This window comes from Hyla sarda, chromosome 9 (genome assembly GCF_029499605.1).
Source record: "Hyla sarda isolate aHylSar1 chromosome 9, aHylSar1.hap1, whole genome shotgun sequence".
NCBI lineage: Eukaryota > Metazoa > Chordata > Amphibia > Anura > Hylidae > Hyla > Hyla sarda.
In genome coordinates this window covers 13,261,449-13,282,312 of record NC_079197.1, presented here as the reverse complement: position 1 = coordinate 13,282,312, position 20,864 = coordinate 13,261,449, and the positions used below count along the sequence as shown (strand labels likewise).

General features: G+C 44.9%; 1 protein-coding gene across 1 annotated transcript in view; it reads right to left on the bottom strand.

Annotated features, from left to right (window-relative positions):
* The window catches only part of ARRDC1 (arrestin domain containing 1), a 37,434-nt gene extending 22,194 nt beyond the window's left edge, over nucleotides 1-15,240 (bottom strand). Inside the window, exon 1 of the mRNA XM_056538314.1 lies at nucleotides 15,090-15,240. Within this exon, the coding sequence (XP_056394289.1) occupies nucleotides 15,090-15,207 (118 nt within the window). The 5' untranslated portion in view covers nucleotides 15,208-15,240. The remainder of the gene's footprint in view (nucleotides 1-15,089) is intronic.
* Nucleotides 15,241-20,864: the final 5,624 nt, after the last annotated feature.

Here is a 20,864-nt window from a genome sequence, read left to right as displayed (position 1 = left end):
CAGATAATATTTACAATACAGTACAATCTGCAGGTATCATGTTATAGAGCAGGAGGAGCTGAACAGATAATATATACATTACAGTACAATCTGCAGGTATCATGTTATAGAGCAGGAGGAGCTGAACAGATAATATATACATTACAGTACAATCTGCAGGTATCATGTTATAGAGCAGGAGGAGCTGAACAGATGATATATACAATACAGTACAATCTGCAGGTATCATGTTATAGAGCAGGAGGAGCTGAGCAGATTATATATAAAATACAGTACAATCTGCAGGTAACATGTTATAGAGCAGGAGGAGCTGAGCAGATGATATATACAATACAGTACAATCTGCAGGTATCATGTTATAGAGCAGGAGGAGCTGTGCAGATGATATATACAATACAATCTGTAGGGGTCAGTGAGGTCTTATGACCACTTCTCCCCCTCTCTCTATGGCACCACCTAGTGGCTGCAATACCGGCCACTGCCACAGTCAGACATATGTAGATTGCATTCTAAGAAAATATAAAGATTTTCTGCACTCAGCACTAGGTCAGCCCCCCCCCCCCCCCACCCCCTCTGAACGCTCCCAGCCGCCCCCTCCTGCAGAATGTATAGCCACCCCTGATTTATTCCCCGGTAACATTACATACAGAAGGATCGCCTGTTTCCAGAGTCGCTTACTGTGACTGTAAACAAAGGAGAAGTCTGGGCTGGGGCCCAAAACCTGAGTCACACATCCCCCCCCCCCCCCCCCCCACCACCATCCTGCACTTCTCCCATTTCAAGGTCTCCCTATCACCTGCCCCCCTCCCCTATACAGACCTCACCTTAACCCCCTGGCTGCTGAGTATTTCCAAAGACCAGCCGCAAGAAAAGAAAATGTAAAAAATAAAAACACACATAGAACATGATTTTGTCCAGATTAAATTTGAACATTAGAAAATGTTCTTATTTAAAATTTAGATTAAAAAAATAAAAAAAATTATAAAAAATTCGAAAATGTAAATTTTTCTGTTTTTTTTTTGTTATTTTTTCTGCTACATTTGTATAAAATAAAATAATTATACTAATATAAAAATGAATGAATTTGCAGAATGATGACCTCCAGAGCTGTATTCAGAATTCTTCCAGCTTTCAGTTGTTCGGGGTCTACAAGGTGCGTGTTCAATCAAAAACTTATCTCCCAGAATGCAATACAGTATAGTGTCATGAATAGAGATGAGCGAACTTACAGTAAATTCGATTCGTCACAAACTTCTCGGCTCGGCAGTCGATGACTTTTCCTGCATAAATTAGTTCAGCTTTCCGGTGCTCCCGTGGGCTGGAAAAGGTGGATACAGTCCTAGGAGACTCTTTCCTAGGACTGTATCCACCTTTTCCAGCCCACCGGAGCACCTGAAGGCTGAACTCATTTATGCAGGAAAAGTCAGCAACCGCCGAGCCGAGAAGTTCGTGACAAATCGAATTTACTGTAAGTTCGCTCATCTCTAGTCATGAACTATAGCAGCTTAAAGGGGTACTCCGGTGAAAAAAAGATTTTTTTCAAACCAACTGGTGCCAGAAAGTTAAACAGATTTGTAAATTACTTCTATCTAAAATTTTTAATCCTTACAGTACTTATCGGCTGCTGTATGCTCCACAGGAAGTTGTGTAGTCCTTTCCAGTCTGATCACAGTGCTCTCTGCTGACACCTCTGTCCGTGTCGGGAACTGTCCAGAGCAGGAGAGGTTTGCTATGGAGATTTGCTTTTGCTCTGGACACTTTCTGACACGGACAGAGGTGTCAGCAGAGAGCACTCTGGTCAGACTGGAAAGAGCTACACAACTTCCTGTGGGAGCATACAGCAGCTGTACTGGAAGGGTAAAGATTTTTATGCAGAAGTCATTTACAAATCCGTTTAACTTTCTGAAGCCAGTTGATATTCATTTTCCCCCCCCCACCGGAGTACCCATTTAAAGGTGTTAGGGCTGTGAAGCTGGTTGCTAATAGTGTTGAGCGCGAATATTGTGAATATCGGCACTTTGCGATTTCGCGGATATTTAGAATATAGTGCTTTATATTTGTAATGACGAATATTCGTTTTTTCTTAGTTTTTTTTCCTCACATGCAAAACTTTATGCAAATTTTATGCGGAAAAAAAAACGAACATAGAGAATATGCGAATCTCGCAAACATAGGACGTCAATATATTCGCGAAATATCGCAAATTTGAATAAGGCCCCTGCCGCTCAGCACTAGTTGCCAACTGTCAGTATTCGGAATGCAGCTCTGGAGGTGACTGGAGTAGAAGACATGATGTCAGTGTATGGGTCTGTATCACGGGTGAAAGTTCTGACCTGACCATGGGTCTAATGTAGTGTTTGCCCAAGCAGTGTGCCTCCAGCTGTTGCAAAACTACAACTCCCAGCATGCCCGGACAGCCAACGGCTGTCCGGGCATGCTGGGAGTTTTAGTTTTGCAACAGCTGGAGGCACACTGCTTGGGCAAACACTGGTCTAATGACCCAAACATTTAAAGGGGTATTCCACGCCAAAACTTTTCATTATAGATCAACTGGCTCCGGAAAGTTAAACAGATTTGTAAATGACTTCTATTAAAAAAATCTTAATCCTTCCAATAGTTATTAGCTTCTGAAGTTTTCTGTCTAACTGCTCAATGATGATGTCACGTCCCGGGAGCTGTGCATGATGGGAGAATATCCCCACAGGAACTGCACAGCTCCCGGGACGTGAGTCATCAGAAAGCAGTTAGACAGAAAACAACAACTCAACTTCAGAAGCTAATAACTATTGGAAGGATTAAGATTTTTTAATAGAAGTAAATTACAAATCTGTTTAACTTTCCGGAGCCAGTTGATTTATATATATAAAAAAAATGGAATATCCCTTTAATTATACTATTTATGTCTTCCTTTTTATTTTTTTATTGCCTTTTATATATTTAGACACTTCTTCATTTTTAGCACAGATAAGTAAAGACGTTACCAGGAAAATGCAAAAAACAAACAAAAAACTAAATAACAAAAACTCCGCCAAGTTACCATGGTGTCATTGAGGGCGTGTTCACACCAGGCAGAAATTTTTGAGACTAAATATCTGTTCCATTCATGTAGTTTTTGCAGCAAGCGCAGGGATTTCTATAACCCTATTCAGACACATGGTGTGGACATAACTCTGTCTAGGAAAGGCATTCATTAAAAGGGGTACTCCGGTGGAATTTGTTTTACATTTTTTTTTTTTTTTTTTATCAACTGGTGGCAGAAAGTTTAACAGATTTGTAAATTACTTCTATATAAAAAATTTTTATCTTCCAGTACTTATCAGCTGCTATATGCTTTACAGGAAGTTGTGTAGTTCTTTCCAGTCTGACCACAGTGCTCTCTGCTGATACCTCTGTGAGGAACTGTCCAGAGCAGGAGCAAATCCCCATAGCAAACCTCTCCTGCTCCGGTCAGTTCCTGACATGGACAGAGGTGTCAGCAGAGAGCACTGGAAAGAACTACACAATTTCCCGTAAAGCATGCAGCGGCTGATAAGTACTGGAAGGATACCGTATATACTCGAGTCAATAACTTTTCCTGGGATTTTGGGGTGAAATTAAGGGCCTCGGCTTATATTCGGGTCGGCTTATACTCGAGTATATACGGTACATTTTCTTTTGTTTTTTTTTTTCTTTTTTTTTAAAATATAGAAGTCATTTCAAATAGGGCTTATTCTCCTGCTGATCCCCTGTATTGCCTCCGGTCAGCGCTACAGGTGTTACACGAGCAGCGAACTTCAGATGACGGCCACAGCCAATCAGCAGGCTCAGAGCGAACGCTCTGTATTCCGGAGCATGACCAATGAGGCTGCAACGATCACAACATCCGCTGCTTAAAGGGGTACTCCGCAGCTCAGCGTTTGGAACAAACTGTTCCGAAAGCTGAAGCCGGCACTGGGAGCTCGTGACATCATAGCGCCGCCCCCCCCTCCCATAGACTTGAATTGAGAGGGCGTGGTGTCATGAGGGGCGGGACTATGATGTCACAAGCTCTCGGCGCCGGCTCCAGCGTTTGGAACAGTTTGTTTCAAATGCTGAGCAGCGGAGTGCCCCCTTTAAGTAACACCAGAGCGCCTTCTGGAGGCAGAGCAGGGAATCAGTGTGCAATGGAGGTGGAGCTAAGAAAAAAAAAAAGAGTTTTTTTTTTTTTTTTTTTTTTTTTAAAGACGAAAGGACACTAATGATCGTGACACACAAGGGGAGATGAGGGGACACTATTGACTGACCCACAAGGGGAGATGAGGGGACACTATTGACTGACCCACAAGGGGAGATGAGGGGACACTATTGACTGACCCACAAGGGGAGATGAGGGGACACTATTGACTGACCCACAAGGGGAGATGAGGGGACACTATTGACTGACCCACAAGGGGAGATGAGGGGACACTATTGACTGACACACAAGGGGAGATGAGGGGACACTATTGACTGACCCACAAGGGGAGATGAGGGGACACTAATGACTGACCCACAAGGGGAGATGAGGGGACACTAATGACTGACACACAAGGGGAGATGAGGGGACACTATTGACTGACACACAAGGGGAGATGAGGGGACACTATTGACTGACACACAAGGGGAGATGAGGGGACACTAATGACTGACACACGGGGAGATGAGGGGACACTAATGACTGACACACGGGGAGATGAGGGGACACTAATGACTGACACACGGGGAGATGAGGGGACACTATTGACTGACACACAAGGTAACACTGATGACTGTAACATATAAGGGGACACATTATTATGACACTTTCAATGTGTAACCATAACAGACACAAAGAATGAGATTTATCAAAATCTGTCCATAGGAAAAGTTGCTGAGTTGCCCATAGCAACCAATCAGATCGCTTCTTTCATTTTGCAGAGGCCTTTTCAAAAATGAAAGAAGCAATCTGATTGGTTGCTATGGGCAACTCCGTAACTTTTCCTCTGGACAGGATTTGATAAATCTCCCCCACAGTCCGTTTTTGAGGCTGCAGCCTTCTGGATTACAACTAACATCATGGTGGGTCAGGGTCCTTAGCCTCATTAGTAGACTAACGCCTAATGACGAGCTGTCTTCAGCCCCTGTGCTGATCTGGGATTGACTGAAACCTGGAGTGGTCCTGGGCAAAATGAAAGGCCCCACTATCAAACCTGCCTTATCCCATAAAAATCCAGGCCCGACAGTAGGACATTCAGGCCTGGATTTTTCTCACTCTCTCCTGGACTCCCCATAGCTCACCCAGCTTTACCTGGAAAAGATATGCACTTCCTGAAACCTATTGTCTACATATCACAGGTCCCTCGGAGAAATATAGTGATTCCCAAACCACCATTTCTGTCACTGTCTCACAAATGCTTTATTGGACCTGTGGTAGCGCTACATGAGAAGAAGAGCTCCCCTTTAAAAGGGGTACTCCACTGGCCATTGTTCGGAAGTGAATGTTCCGAATGCTGTTTTGGCGCTGCGGGGGGTCGGCCACGCCCCTTGCAACATCATGGTCGCGCCCCTCAGTGCAAGTCAATGGGAGGGTGCGTGACGACAGTCACGCCCCCTCCCATAGACTTGCACTGAGGGGGCGTGGCCATGATGTCACATGGGGCATGGCCGACCCCCGCAGCGCCAAAACAGCGTTTGAAACATTTATTTCCGAACGCTGGCCAGTGGAGTACCCCTTTACAATCCAGGCCATAACGAAGCCCACATAGAAATAACAACGGAATTGTGCCCCAACAATCAGAGGATGCGGCCCACACCCAGACGCTCGGAGGACAGTATGTATCTGGCCTCCGGAAGTGTCACCCCCTTATTATGTAACGGTGCGGAGTTCCTCCTAACCTGATGGACGTCCAGCAGTCACATGACTGACTATTACCGCTTGCCGACAAATCAAGACTCTTGTGAACCGACACGACGGAGTAAAGTCCACGCTGGGAGTGGTGGTTTTGGCTCAGGATACGTTTCCTCTGACATCATCCCACATCTTAGGTTAAAGTTTGTACAAGTAATTCGGGCATTCACTTACAAGAAGAACAAAGGAAGCTTTATGTAGAGCAAAGAAAAACGACGCTGCTACAATATCGCTGACAGGAGCAGGGGCGGCCCAGGGAGAGAAAACTACTATAAAAGAGGCGATGGGGTAAAAACTGCAGAGGAACCACCAGGATAAAATCCGACGGGAGAAAGGGGTCTGACCATGGTCTTACCAGACAACCACAGTACGACTACCTGTTGGGGGTACTTAAAGGGGTACTCCGCTGGGAATTTTTTTTTTTTCTTAAAATCAACTGGTTCCAGAAAGTTATACATATTTGTAAATGACTTCTATTTAAAAATCTCAATCCTTCCAGTACTTATCAGCTGCTGTATGCTCCATAGGAAGTTGTGTAGTTCTTTCCAGTCTGACCACAGTGCTCTCTGCTGACACCTCTGTCCGTGTCAGGAACTGTCCAGAGCAGGAGAGGTTTGATATGGGGGATTTTGCTTCTACTCTGGAAAGTCCCTGACACGGACAGAGGTGTCAGCAGAGAGCACTGTGGTCAGACTGGAAAGGACTACACAACTTCCTCTGGAGCATACAGAAGCTAAGTACTGGAAGGATTAAGATTTTTGTATAGAAGTTATTTACAAATCTGTTTAACTTCCTGGCTCCAGTTGATTTGAAACCCTTTGTTTTCCATCGGAGTACCCCTTTTAAAAAGGACTGAGCTTGGGAAACACTGGCCTAGACCAAGACTCGGGCCAAGCAGCCAACCTATAGTGATGCCAGTAGCACAAATCCCTATCCAGCAGCACAAAACACCTCTCCGGCAGCACTAAGCAAATACCACAGTGCAGTATCCAGGTCATCCCCAGCATAACCAACTATATAACCCCCCGCAGCACAAAGTACCACAGCACGGCCCAACATACCTCTCCTGCAGCGCCAAATTCCACAGGGCAGCACAACATACCACCTCAACAGCACCATGTAAAACAAAACTACTCCCCGGCAGTGCAATACCAATACCAGAATACAGCAGCCATATTATGCTTGACCAACTACATACCCCTGCCAGCACCAACTACCACAGCGCAGAACAAAATACCTCTCCAGCAGCACCAAATACCACAATGCTGCCAAAGAAATACCATAGAGCAGCACAATATCCCTCCTCAGGCGTGCCAAATACTACAGTGCAGCAGAACATGCTAAGCCCCTAAGCATGTATACCGAATATATGTGTAGAACAGGGTGCCTCCAGCTATTGCAAAACTACAATTCCCAGCATGCCCGGACAGCCGTTGGCTGTCCGGGCATGCTGGGAGTTGTTGTTTTGCAACACATTGGTTGGAAAACACTTCGCTGTGTGAAAATCCCCTGTTCCCAGGGCTTTCTCCTCTCTCATAGTAAATGCATGCTCATCCAAGCCAAGCATGCATGCGCACGGAGAAAGCATAATATCTCAGCTATCTAAAATGTGTAGCCCCCCTTTCGGTCTCTATGAATTTAAGCAACAATGGGGGATGAGGATTTAGCTGCCAGGATCAAATGTGCAAAAACTATACAGTATATTAGAGTTCTTCCTTGGTGCTGATACATAGTACTGGTGGGGACCCGTGCCTTAGATATACTTAAAGGGGTACTCCGGAGGGGGGGGGGGGGGGGAAGAAAAAAAAGGTTTTCAAATCAACTGGTGCCAGAAAGTTATACAGATTTGTAAATTACTTCTATAGAAAAATCATAATCCTTCCAGTATTTATCAGCTGCTGTATGCTGCACAGGAAGTTGTGTAGTTCTTTCCAATCTGACCACAGTGCTCTCTGCTGACACCTCTGTCTGTGTCAGGAACTGTCCAAAACCCCATAGCGAACCTTTCCTGCTCTGGACAGTTCCCGACACGGACAGAGGTGTCAGCAGAGAGCACTGTGGTCAGATTGGAAAGAACCACACAACTTCCTGTGCAGCATACAGCAGCTGATAAGTACTGGAAGGATTAAGACTTTTCTATAGAAGTCATTTACAAATCTGTTTAACTTTCTGGGACCAGTTGATTTGAACGCATTTTTTTTTACCCCTTTAAAAAGGAAGCACTGGCCTAGATCCCTGCCGGTCCAGTGTCTATCACAAGCCCACCCTAACGCGCTGCACTGTGTGAGGTGCAGCGCTAATACCAGATGCTGGACCGCCGCCAGCTCACAGCTGGGGATTACACATAAAAACTTCAGCCCGAAACAAGCTGGTATAGAGTGCGCAAAACATCCCGTGTAAGGATACCGCCGCCCCCCTCGCTGCCCACACAGGCGTTAAAAATTAATTATAGGAACAGCGATCCCGATGCATGCTGTACAAAAGCCACCAACTGCGGGGCGACAGTACTGCCTCCTCGCCTCGTACACAATGAGCTATAAAAATAGCCGGGATATCAGCTTCCGCAAGGAGCGAATAAACAAAGGCGCCGCTTATTCTACGCGTTTAACTCTTCCCGGGGCGATCGAGAAAGGCGAGAAGATGCGGAACGGGCTATAGGCCTGAGGAAAACGTTTTTGTGGCGACGAGGGTCACGTGGGCCGCGGCCACAGACAACATCAACAACGCGCCGCAACGGGATTCCTGGGTCACGTATGAAGTCACTTGCACTGGAAAGGACATGTAAATACGCAGCGTGCATTCTGAGGGATGAGGAAGATCATGTGGATCAGTGTTTCTTAAACCAGGGTGTCCCCAGCTGTTGCAAAACTACAACTCCCAGCATGCCGGACAGCCGTTGGCTGTCCGGGCATGCTGGGAGTTGTAGTTTTGCAACAGCAAGAGGTCCACAGTTTGGAGACCATTGATGTGAATTTACCCATAAGTTTGAAGATATCTTTTCCCACCACCACCACCACCATCAGAGATGAGCGAACTTACAGTAAATTCGATTAGTCACAAACTTCTCGGCTCGGCAGTTGATGACTTATCCTGCATAAATTAGTTCAGCTTTCAGGTGCTCCGGTGGACTGGAAAAGATGGATACAGTCCTAGGAAAGAGTCTCCTAGGACTGTATCCACCTTCTCCAGCCCACGGGAGCACCTGAAAGCTGAACTAATTTATGCAGGATAAGTCATCAACTGCCGCGCCGAGAAGTTCGTGACGAATCGAATTTACTGTAAGTACGCTCATCTCTAATCATCATTTACATGTATGCTCGCCAAGTGTGCATTTATTTTACATGAGTAGAGGTGAGAAGGCTGCTGCCAGACACCTCTGGTTGTAGCTTATCTCCTAGAGGGGAAAAAAAAAAAATAGATGAGGCAGCTGAAATCCAACATGTCCAATTCTTCTCTATCATGGGGAGAGGTGAGAAGGACACTGCCTGATACCTTAGGCTACAGCTTATCTCCCAGAGAATTTTTATTTTTTTTATAAATAGATGAGGCAGCTGAAATCCAACATGTCCAATTCTTCTCTGTCATAGGGAGAGGTGGGAAAGCTGCTGCCAGACACCTCTGGTAGTAGCTTATCTCTCAAAGGAAGGAAAAAAAATAAAAATAGATGAGGCAGTTGAAATTCAATATGTCCGATTCTTCTCTTGTCACAGGGAGAGGTGAGGAGGCCGCTCCCAGATACCTCTGGTTGTAGCTTATCTCACAGAGAAAAAAAAAAAAGAAATAGATGAGGCAGCTGAAATACAATATGTCTAATTCTTCTCTTGTCATGGGGAGAGGTGGGAAAGCTGCTGCCAGACCCCTCTGGTTGTAGCTTATCTCCCAAAGGAAAAAAAAATAAATATAGATGAGGCAGCTGAAATCCAACGTTTCTGATTCTTCTCTGTCATGGGGAGAGGAGGGAAAGCTGCTGCCAGACACCTCTGGTTGTAGCTTATCTCCCAGAGGAAAAAAAAATAAATATAGATGAGGCAGCTGAAATCCAACATGTCCAATTCTTTTCTCCCCATATCTGCCCCATCGGGAAGACACTACATTAGATCACCGAAAACAGATTCTCCGCCAACTCTGGCTAAGACAGTTTCCCATTTTGTAGCGCATTGTATTTTACATGCAGATTTTCAACGGTAACGAGCAAAAAAGAAAGTGCGGCCGCAAGATAAAATACGCCACTAAGGGCTCATTCACACGACAGAAATAGGCAGACATATAATTTAGGCAGACATTCCGCGTGCACTGCCGAAATAAAACAGGCAATTGGACCGCGCTGATGTGCCGTTCCCATGGACACCAATGCAATTACCGATACGTATGTACACTCAATACAGCTGAGTGTGCATGCGTTCTCAATGAGGATCCCCCCCTGCAGACTCCTCATCTCCCTTGAGAACAGAAAATGATCATGAAATCAAACTCAACATGGCGGATCCTTCTTTCCTTCAGAAAGTCGCCGCTGTGTAAAATACCGCCACACCATGGTCGGTCCCGGCTCTCACCGAAGTTGGGGAGTTTTCGATGGCTTTGCTCTTATGGGCACTTATACTGAACAGAAAGGCTTCATATACACAGAATACGAAAACACAGAAATCTACCGCCACATGGTGCCACGGTGATAGGAAATCCAACGTACCTACGTATGGCGGTATATAGACCGCTGAATTAAAGCTCCGCAGAACTTACACCCAACTTGTTCTAACATTACAGTCTACTCCAACCTGCGGCTCTCCAGCTGTAGCAAAACTAAAACTCCCAGCATGCCCTGCTGGGGAGTTGTAGTGTTGCAACAGCTGGAGGGCCGCAGGTTGGAAAAGGCCGCTCTACCCAGTAGTGTAGTTGCTCCTAAAGGTTAAAGGGGTATTCCAGGAAAAAAAATATTTTTTTTTTTATATCAACTGGATCCAGAAAGTTAAACAGATTTGTAAATTACTTCTATTAAGAAATCTTAATCCTTTCAATAATTATCAGCTGCTGAAGTTGAGTTGTTGTCTTCTGTCTGGCAACAGTGCTCTCTGCTGACATCTCTGCTTGTCTCGGGAACTGCACACAGAGTAGAAGAGGTTTGCTATGGGGGATTTGCTTCTAAACTGGGCGTTTCCCGAGACAGGTGTCATCAGAGAGCACTTAGAAAAGAACAACTCAACTTCAGAAGCTCATAAATACTGAAAGGATTAAGATTTTTTAACTTTCTTGAGCTAGTTGATATATATAAAAAAAAAAAAAAAAAAGTTTTTTTCCTGGATAACCCCTTTAATGTCTCCCTCTGTCGCATCTGTTGAGACACATGACCAACAAGACAAGCAGTCTGTGGTCAGACCGCTCCCTGGCTGCAGCTGCTGCGCTCGCCTCACCCTACACTCCCCCCCCCTGTACATTCCTGACCACAACAGGTCAAGGAGGAGACCGAAACCATCACCAGGGTGACAGCATTGTGCGGTGCATTCCTGCCCGTGCTGCTGGGATCACAGTGACAGAGCACCAGGGAGGGCCACCTGGAGGAGGACTGCTTAAAGGGGTATTCCGGTGGAAAAACAACATCAACTGGTGCCAGAAAGTTTAAGAGATTTGTAATTTACTGCTATTAAACAATCTTAACCCTTCCAGGATTTATCAGCTGCTGTATGCTCCACAGGAAGTTCATTTATTTTTTAATTTATTTTCTGTCTGACCACAATGCTCCCTTGCTGACACCTCTGTCCATGTCAGGAACTGTCCAGAACAGGAGCAAATCCTCATAGCAAACCTCTCCTGCTCTGGACAGTTCCTAAAATGGACAGAGGTGTCAGCAGAGAGCAGACAGGAAATAAATTCAAAAAGAAAATAACTTTCTGTGGAGCATACAGCAGCTAAGTACTGGAAGGGTTAAGATTTTTTATCAGCTGCTGTATGCTTCACAGGAAGTTCTTTTCTTTTGGAATTTACTTTCTGTCTGACCACAGTTCTCTCTGCTGACACCTCTGTCCATGTCAGGAACTGTCCTGAGCAGAATAGGTTTGCTATGAGGATTTGCTCCTACTCTGGACAGTTCCTGACATGGAAAGAGGTGTCAGCAGAGAGCACTGTGGTCAGACAGAAAAGAAATTCAAAAAGAAAAGAACTTCCTGTGGAGCATACAGCAGCTGATAAGTACTGGAAGGATTAAGATTTTTTAATAGAAGTAAATTACTAATCTGTTTAACTTTATGGCAAAAGTTGATAAAAAAAAAAAATATATATATATATATGTTTTCAACAGGAGTACCCCTTTATGACAATGTTTCCCAACCAGTGCACCTTCAGTTGTTGCAAAACTACAACTCCCAGCATGCCCAGATAGCCAAAGGTCGACAGTCGAAGGTACATTAGGCTGAGTGTCTCTTTAAATCGGTGGTCTCCAACCGGCAACTGCTGCAAAACTACAATTCCCAGCATGCCGAGTTGTAGTTTTGCAACAGCTGCCATAGGTTGGGGACACTGCTCCACTGGCTGCCCGGGCATGCTGGGAGTTGTAGTTTTGCCAGTTATAAAGCAACATGATGGAAACCACTGATGCAGTAGCTGCCAAGGCATGATGGGAGTTGTAGTTTGAGAACAGCATAAGAGCCACAGGTTGGAGGACATTGATTTAAAGGGGTTATCCAGGAACAAAAAATAAACATCTGATTTCTTCCAAAAACAGCACCACAACTGTCCTCAGGTTGTGTGAGGTATTACAACTTGGCTCTATTCACTTCTATGGAATTAAGCTTCAATACCACACAGACATGTAGCAAAACTACAACTCCCAGCATGCCCTCACACTGGGGTGTTCTCTAACATGTGGCTCTTTAAAGGGGTACTCTGCTGGAAAAATTATTTTTTTTTTTTTTTAAATCAACTGGTGCCAGAAAAGTTAAAACAGATTTGTAAATTACTTCTATTAAAAAAAATCTTAATCCTTCCAATACTTATCAGCTGCTGTTATGATCCAGAGGAAGTTCTTTTCTTTTTGAGTTTCCTTTCCGTCTGACCACAGTGCTCTCTGCTGACACTTTTGTCAATATTAAGAACTGTCCAGAACAGGATAGGTTTGCTATGGGGATTTGCTTCTACTATGGACAGTTCCTAAAATGGACAGAGGTGTCAGCAGCGAGCACTGTGGTCAGACAGGAAGGAAATACAAAAAGAAAAGAACTTCCTTTGGATCATACAGCAGCTGATAAGTACTGAAGGATTAAGATTTTTTCATAGAAGTAATTTACAAATCTTTTTAACTTTCCGGTACCAGTTGATTTAAAAAAAAAAAAAAAAAAAAAAAAAAAAATGTTTTTCAATGGAGTACCCCTTTAACTGGGGCAAAACTATAAGTCCCATCATGCCTTAACCATTAACTATTTAAAGGAAGTTAACCAAGATTTCTTCCAAAAACAGCACCACCCCTGTCCCCAGGTTGTGTGCGGTATTGCAGCTCGTTTCCAGTGAAGTGAATTGAGCAGAGTTGTAATAGCACAAATAACCTGAGGACAGGGGTGGTGCTGTTTTTGGAAGAAATCTTGGTTAACCCCTTTAATCAAGGGCATGCTGGGAGTTGGTTTTGCAATACCTCCATGGTTAATCAGATTTGTAATTTACTTCTATTAAAAAAAAAAAAAATCTTAACCCTTCCAGTACTTGTCAGCTGCTGTATGCTCCAAAGGAAGTTCTTTTCTTTTTTTAATTTCTTTTCTGTCTGACCACAGTGCTCAGTCCATGGTTTGGAGACCACTACTCCAGTGGCTGTGAGGGCATGCTGGGAGTTGTAGTATTGCCACATGTTGGAGACCGCTACTCCACTGGCTGCCAGGGCATGCTGGGAGTTGTAGTTCTGGAAACAGGAAGAGATCAAAATAACAGCTACAAAACAAATCCCCAAAAACTCTGAGCGCAGGTACGGCACATTCTTACCCAAGGGTGGCGCAATAGTAAGGGATACAGAACTCCGCACAAAGGGCAGGTCAGGTGACACAGGGTGTGCTGGATTTAACCATTGCATGCCCACCGGTGTGCTAGAACAAGGTGAGAAGAACAGGTTGTGACCCCTGTGGGGTGAAGGGGGGGGGGGGGGTCTGGGTGTTGTGGTGACCCCTGTGGGGTGAAGGGGGGGTCTGGGTGTTGTTGTGAGGAATGTGGGAGGTGGAGAGTGGATCCGGCACAGGCTTTAATCTGGATTAACCGGAGAGGAGAGGGGAGGACACGAAGGGAACCACAATCTGTGGCTTGTCTGGACATGCTGGGAGTAGTAGTTTTGCCACAGTTTTGGTGACAGCGTTATCAGGCCATGATGGGAGCTGCAGTTCTATAAGTGTTTTCCAAAGAGTGCGCCTCCAGCTGTTGCAAAACTACAACTCCTGGCATGCCCGGAGTTGTAGTTTTTAAACAGCTGGGGGCGCACTCTGTGCGAAACACTGTTATAGAACTAGGGTTCAACTCCCAGCATACCCCGACAGAAGTGTTCCCCAATTGGCTACTGCAAAACTACAACTCCCAGCATGCCCTGACCTGAATCATATTTCAGCAGCATTCCCCACTCGTTGGCTTGTCAGGGCATGCTGGGAGTTGTAGTTTTGTAACAGCTGGGGGCGCACTCTTTGGGAAACACTGTTATAGAACTAGGGTTCAACTCCCAGCATACCCCGACAGACATGTTCCCCAATTGGCTACTGCAAAACTACAACTCCCAGCATGCCCTGACCTGAATCATACCTGAATCATATATTGGTCAGGACATGCTGGGAGTTGTAGTTTTGCAACAACTGAGGAGCCACAAGTTGGGGGAAGGTTGTCATCTGGGCATGATGGGAGTTATAGTTCATTTTTGTTTTTTTAACAGCCCATGATGGACGTATAACTATAACTCCCAGCATGTCATGACAAGTCACAGATTGTAGTGGGATGTTATCAAGGCATGCTGGGAGTTGTAGTTATATTTCCCTAAATGTAGACAGGATCCTGACCACTGTGGGGCTACAAGACATGCTGGACCTTGTGGTTCTCCAGCAGGTGACAGACATCAGATTTATGCCCAGGAGTGGTGAATCAGCCCTGGTATGAGGGGGAGCACATGGACGCTCCTCTCCTATAGGGGTGCACTATGCACTTGCTGTGGGTCCGGCCGGGTCTAGGTGGAGCCCGGGGGGCAGCCATGTGTACTCACTCTTGTAGGAGAGCAGGGCGGTGGTCCTGACGGTGACGGTCCCGCACAGGGTCTCCCCCGGGCTGTAGATCACCCGGCTGTCCCTCAGGCTGATCTCGAAGAGCTGAACCTTCCCCATGGCCGAGCGACGACTGCAGCGCCACAGCCTGTGCCCGCACCACACAGCCGGCCTGACGTCACCGCCCCGCCCACCGCCGGGACACGCCCCCCGCCTCAGCTGTCAGGATGGCTGATAGTGTCCACCCCGCACGGCTCCTCATCTACTACTACACCTATCATCTACTACTACACCTATCATCTACTACTACACCTATCATCTACACCTATCATCTACTACTACACCTATCATCTACTACTACACCTATCATCTACTACTACACCTATCATCTACTACTACACCTATCATCTACACCTATCATCTACTACTACACCTATCATCTACTACTACACCTATCATCTACTACTACACCTATCATCTACTACTATACCTATCATCTACTACTACACCTATCATCTACTACTACACCTATCATCTACACCTATCATCTACTACTACACCTATCATCTACTACTACACCTATCATCTACTACTACACCTATCATCTACTACTACACCTATCATCTACACCTATCATCTACTACTACACCTATCATCTACACCTATCATATACTACTACACCTATCATCTACTACTACACCTATCATCTACACCTATCATCTACTACTACACCTATCATCTACACCTATCATATACTACTACACCTATCATCTACTACTACACCTATCATCTACACCTATCATCTACTACTACACCTATCATCTACACCTATCATATACTACTACACCTATCATCTACTACTACACCTATCATCTACACCTATCATCTACTACTACACCTATCATCTACACCTATCATATACTACTACACCTATCATCTACTACTACACCTATCATCTACACCTATCATCTACTACTACACCTATCATCTACTACTACACCTATCATCTACTACTACACCTATCATCTACTACTATACCTATCATCTACACCTATCATCTACTACTACACCTATCATCTACTACTACACCTATCATCTACACCTATCATCTACTACTACACCTATCATCTACACCTATCATCTACTACTACACCTATCATCTACTACTACACCTATCATCTACACCTATCATCTACTACTACACCTATCATCTACACCTATCATATACTACTACACCTATCATCTACTACTACACCTATCATCTACACCTATCATCTACTACTACACCTATCATCTACACCTATCATATACTACTACACCTATCATCTACTACTACACCTATCATCTACACCTATCATCTACTACTACACCTATCATCTACTACTACACCTATCATCTACTACTATACCTATCATCTACACCTATCATCTACACCTATCATCTACTACACCTATAATCTACTACTACACCTATCATCTACTACTACACCTATCATCTACTACTATACCTATCATCTACTACTACACCTATCATCTACTACTACACCTATCATCTACACCTATCATCTACTACTATACCTATCATCTCCTACTATACCTATCATCTACACCTATCATCTACTACTACACCTATCATCTACTACTACACCTATCATCTACTACTACACCTATCATCTACTACTACACCTATCATCTACTACTATACCTATCATCTACACCTATCATCTACACCTATCATCTACTACACCTATAATCTACTACTACACCTATCATCTACTACTATACCTATCATCTACACCTATCATCTACTACTACACCTATCATCTACTACTACACCTATCATCTACTACTACACCTATCATCTACTACTATACCTATCATCTACACCTATCATCTACACCTATCATCTACTACACCTATAATCTACTACTACACCTATCATCTACTACTACACCTATCATATAATACTACGCCTATCATCTACTACTAAACCTATCATCTACACCTATCATCTACACCTATCATCTACTACTACACCTATCATCTACACCTATCATATACTACTACACCTATCATCTACTACTATACCTATCATCTACTACACCTATCATCTACTACTATACCTATCATCTACTACTATACCTATTATCTACTACACCTATCATCTACTACTACACCCATCATCTACACCTATCATCTACTACTACACCTATCATCTACTACACCTATCATATACTACTACACCTATCATCTACAACACCTATCATCTACTACTACACCTATCATATACTACTATACCTATCATATACTACACCTATCATCTACTACTTCACCTATCATCTACTACTACACCTATCATCTACTACACCTATCATATACTACACCTATCATCTACTACTACACCTATCATCTACAACTACACCTATTATCTACACCTATCATCTACTACTACACCTATCATCTACACCTATCATCTACTACTACACCTATCATCTACTACACCTATCATCTACTACTACACCTATCATCTACACCTATCATCTACTACTACACCTATCATATACAACACCTATCATCTACTACTACACCTATCATCTACTACTACACCTATCATCTACACCTATCATCTACTACTACACCTATCATCTACACCTATCATCTACTACTATACCTATCATATACTACTATACCTATCATCTACTACTACACCTATCATCTACACCTATCATCTACTACTATACCTATCATCTACTACTACACCTATCATCTACTACTACTACACCACCTATCATCTACTACTATACCTATCATCTACTACACCTATCATCTACACCTATCATCTACTACTACACCTATCATCTACACCTATCATCTACTACTACACCTATCATCTACTACTACACTTATCATTTACTACACCTATCATCTGCTATTACTACTATAAGTATTAATATATTGATCAGCCATTAGAATCATTATAATAAATTTCAACACTACTATACCTATCATCTACGTCTATCATCTACTACACCTATCATCTACAACAGGGGTCGAAATTTTGTGGCCCGTACCAGGGATGTGTAATTTGTATCGCCCGACACCCGGGACATGCAGTTCCGGGCGCCGGGCAGGTGATTTCTTCAGGCATTTTGCCCTGCTCCGGGCAAGCAGTGCTAAATGCCCAAAGACTTCACACAAGACTTGATGGGGGCGCATCTCCGCCCCCTGTGTGTGTGTGTCTGGCCGGTCTTCATCTGCGTCCACGCTGCCACCAGTACACCCCCCCCCCCCCCCGGTCTTCATCTGCGTCCACGCTGCCACCAGTACACCCCCCCCCCCCCCCGGTCTTCATGTGCATCCGCGATATGCAGGCGCGCAACACAATGCTACCTAATGTGGGGAAACTTCTGCCTACCTAATGCTTTCAAAGCCCCCCCCCCCAGCAGTAGCACCCCCATCATCTGTCATCGCAGTGTTGCTGGCAGATGATGAGGGGTGCATGATGGGGGCATTATATGTTAGGGGCGCATGATGGGGGCATTATATGTGAGGGGCGCATCAACTACACATATAATCTCCTCCATTTACATCTACTGCAGGGTTTATAAATCGGAATGAAAAATCCTAGTCAACTGACGGCTGTCTGGGAGTGCTTGGAGTGGAAGTTTGGAAACAGCTGGAGGCACCCTGGTTGGGAAACATTGGTCTAGGTATACGATTCTTTATGAAGGACACTGAAATTGATCTGCCCATTCTTGGGCGGAATTACGCACGGATTGTATAGGTGCCAATGGTGCTGGTGCAGGTCCGCGAGGTCCTAGCGCCGAAGGTTTATGGTGGTGGCTGCTCAGACTGAATCTTGGAGCAGAATTCCTGATTCCAGAGTGTGAACATACCCTTATAATGTATTGTAGAGCCCCCGAATCTTCATGTAAAAGTCCACACCGTAGTACAGTAGCCTAAGTATTATAAAATGGCTCATTGTGAGATCAAGGGCATGTAACCAGCGTGGTCCCACAGGGCGCATACTGAAGGTGGTCCTTACTGGCATCAGTGGTCTGGAGTCTACCCCCCCCCCCCCCCCCCCATACCACCCATGGTGTCTGAGCCTATGGAGAGACAGGTGCCCAGGCTTGTTTTTATGCCATTGTAATGTATGACTGGAATATTTGGGCGCTATGTAGTACCAGAAGGAGACCATTCAGCCTACGGCCCCGGGCCCACCCCTGCCAGAACATACCGCCACCAGTCACACATGACAAACATGTCATCGATCTCTCCGAGCCGGACGCTGCGTACTCTGTGTGCTCTAGAACATGTAAATATTTTATGGGTGTTGTGTGCTTTCTATGTTCTTACGCCTATAAGTCATTTATAGATAGTTGGCGGGTGAAAGTCAGGTGAATGCGGTATACAGCGCTGTCAGCCACCATTGTAGCCATCCCAAGAAAGATTATGGACCTTAAAGGGCAAGTATCATATAAAAAAAGGTATCCCACATCCGAAGGATAGGGATAAGTTTTAGATTGCGGGTGGTCCGAGCACTGGGGCCCCCCGCGATCTCCTGTTTAGAGCCCGGCTCTCCTATACAGCGGTACGCCACAACCCCCACCCAAAGCGTAGGCCTCTGCGCCCCTCCATATAACTCTATGGGAGAGCCGTTCTGCAATCTTCGGCTCTCCCATAGAACTATATAGAGGGGGCCATGACGCACCTCTGTATAGGAGAGCCCGGGCTCTAAACCGGAGATCACAGTTTGATAAATCTCCCCCATAGTATTTTGTTCACTATTTGTAGCCAAAACCTGAAGCAGAACCGACCCGGAGAAAAATACCATCTGTGTTTTGGACCTATTCCAGGTTTTCGCTAAAAATACTCGCTAAAAACATAATACTGACCAAGAGTAATAAGGCTGGGTTAACACTACGGTTTGTAACTACGGTTCCCGTATACGGCTGGGAGGAGGGGTGGGCGGGGCTTAATCGCGGCGCCCGCACTCAGCCGTATTCGGGAACCGTAGTTTAGGTTGACCACGTTTTTGCCTGCAGTCGGGAAACCGCATACGGCCGAAAAAGCAGCCGACCGGAGGCTGCGGTTCACTCCAGTCGGCTCATAGACATGCATTAAATACGGTTACCGAATACGGCTGAGTGCGGGCGCCGCGATTAAGCCCCGCCCACCCCTCCTGCCAGCCGTATACGGGAACCGTAGTTACAAACCGTAGTGTGAACCCAGCCTAAGGCCCTGTTCACATTACGGAAATTCGGTGTGGATTCCTCTTGCAGCAGCTTCCTATTGATCTCAATGGCGATTCCGTTGTATGGTTCCATAGTGGAACTTCCCATGAGGTATTGCATTCCGGCAAAAGGATAAACATGTTCAATCTTTTGGTGAAATCCGTCAGAGCAGTGCTGTTTGTCAATGGGAAGGCGATCTGCTGTGGACATTTTGAACAACGTTCTGAGGAAATTCCTGTATATTTGGATACAGTTCTAGTGGGATACAGGAATAAATGGGGCCCTCTGAATCCGAATTAAAGCCGTATTTCGGGATTTTTTGACTATGCTACCGGGGCTGTAAAGTTAGTGTAGTTCATAATATAGTGTTTGTACCTGTGTTTGATGGCTGGTCTTGCAATTCTTATGTGATCTTTGCCCTGATGTTAATTATTAGCAGTCTTTCCCAGGTTGCAGTGCAGTCTGAGACAATGTATCACTGGTCAGGTGTTGAAAGAGAGCGTGTCCGTGCTTCAATGGGTTGAGCAACTGCTGGGTGGGA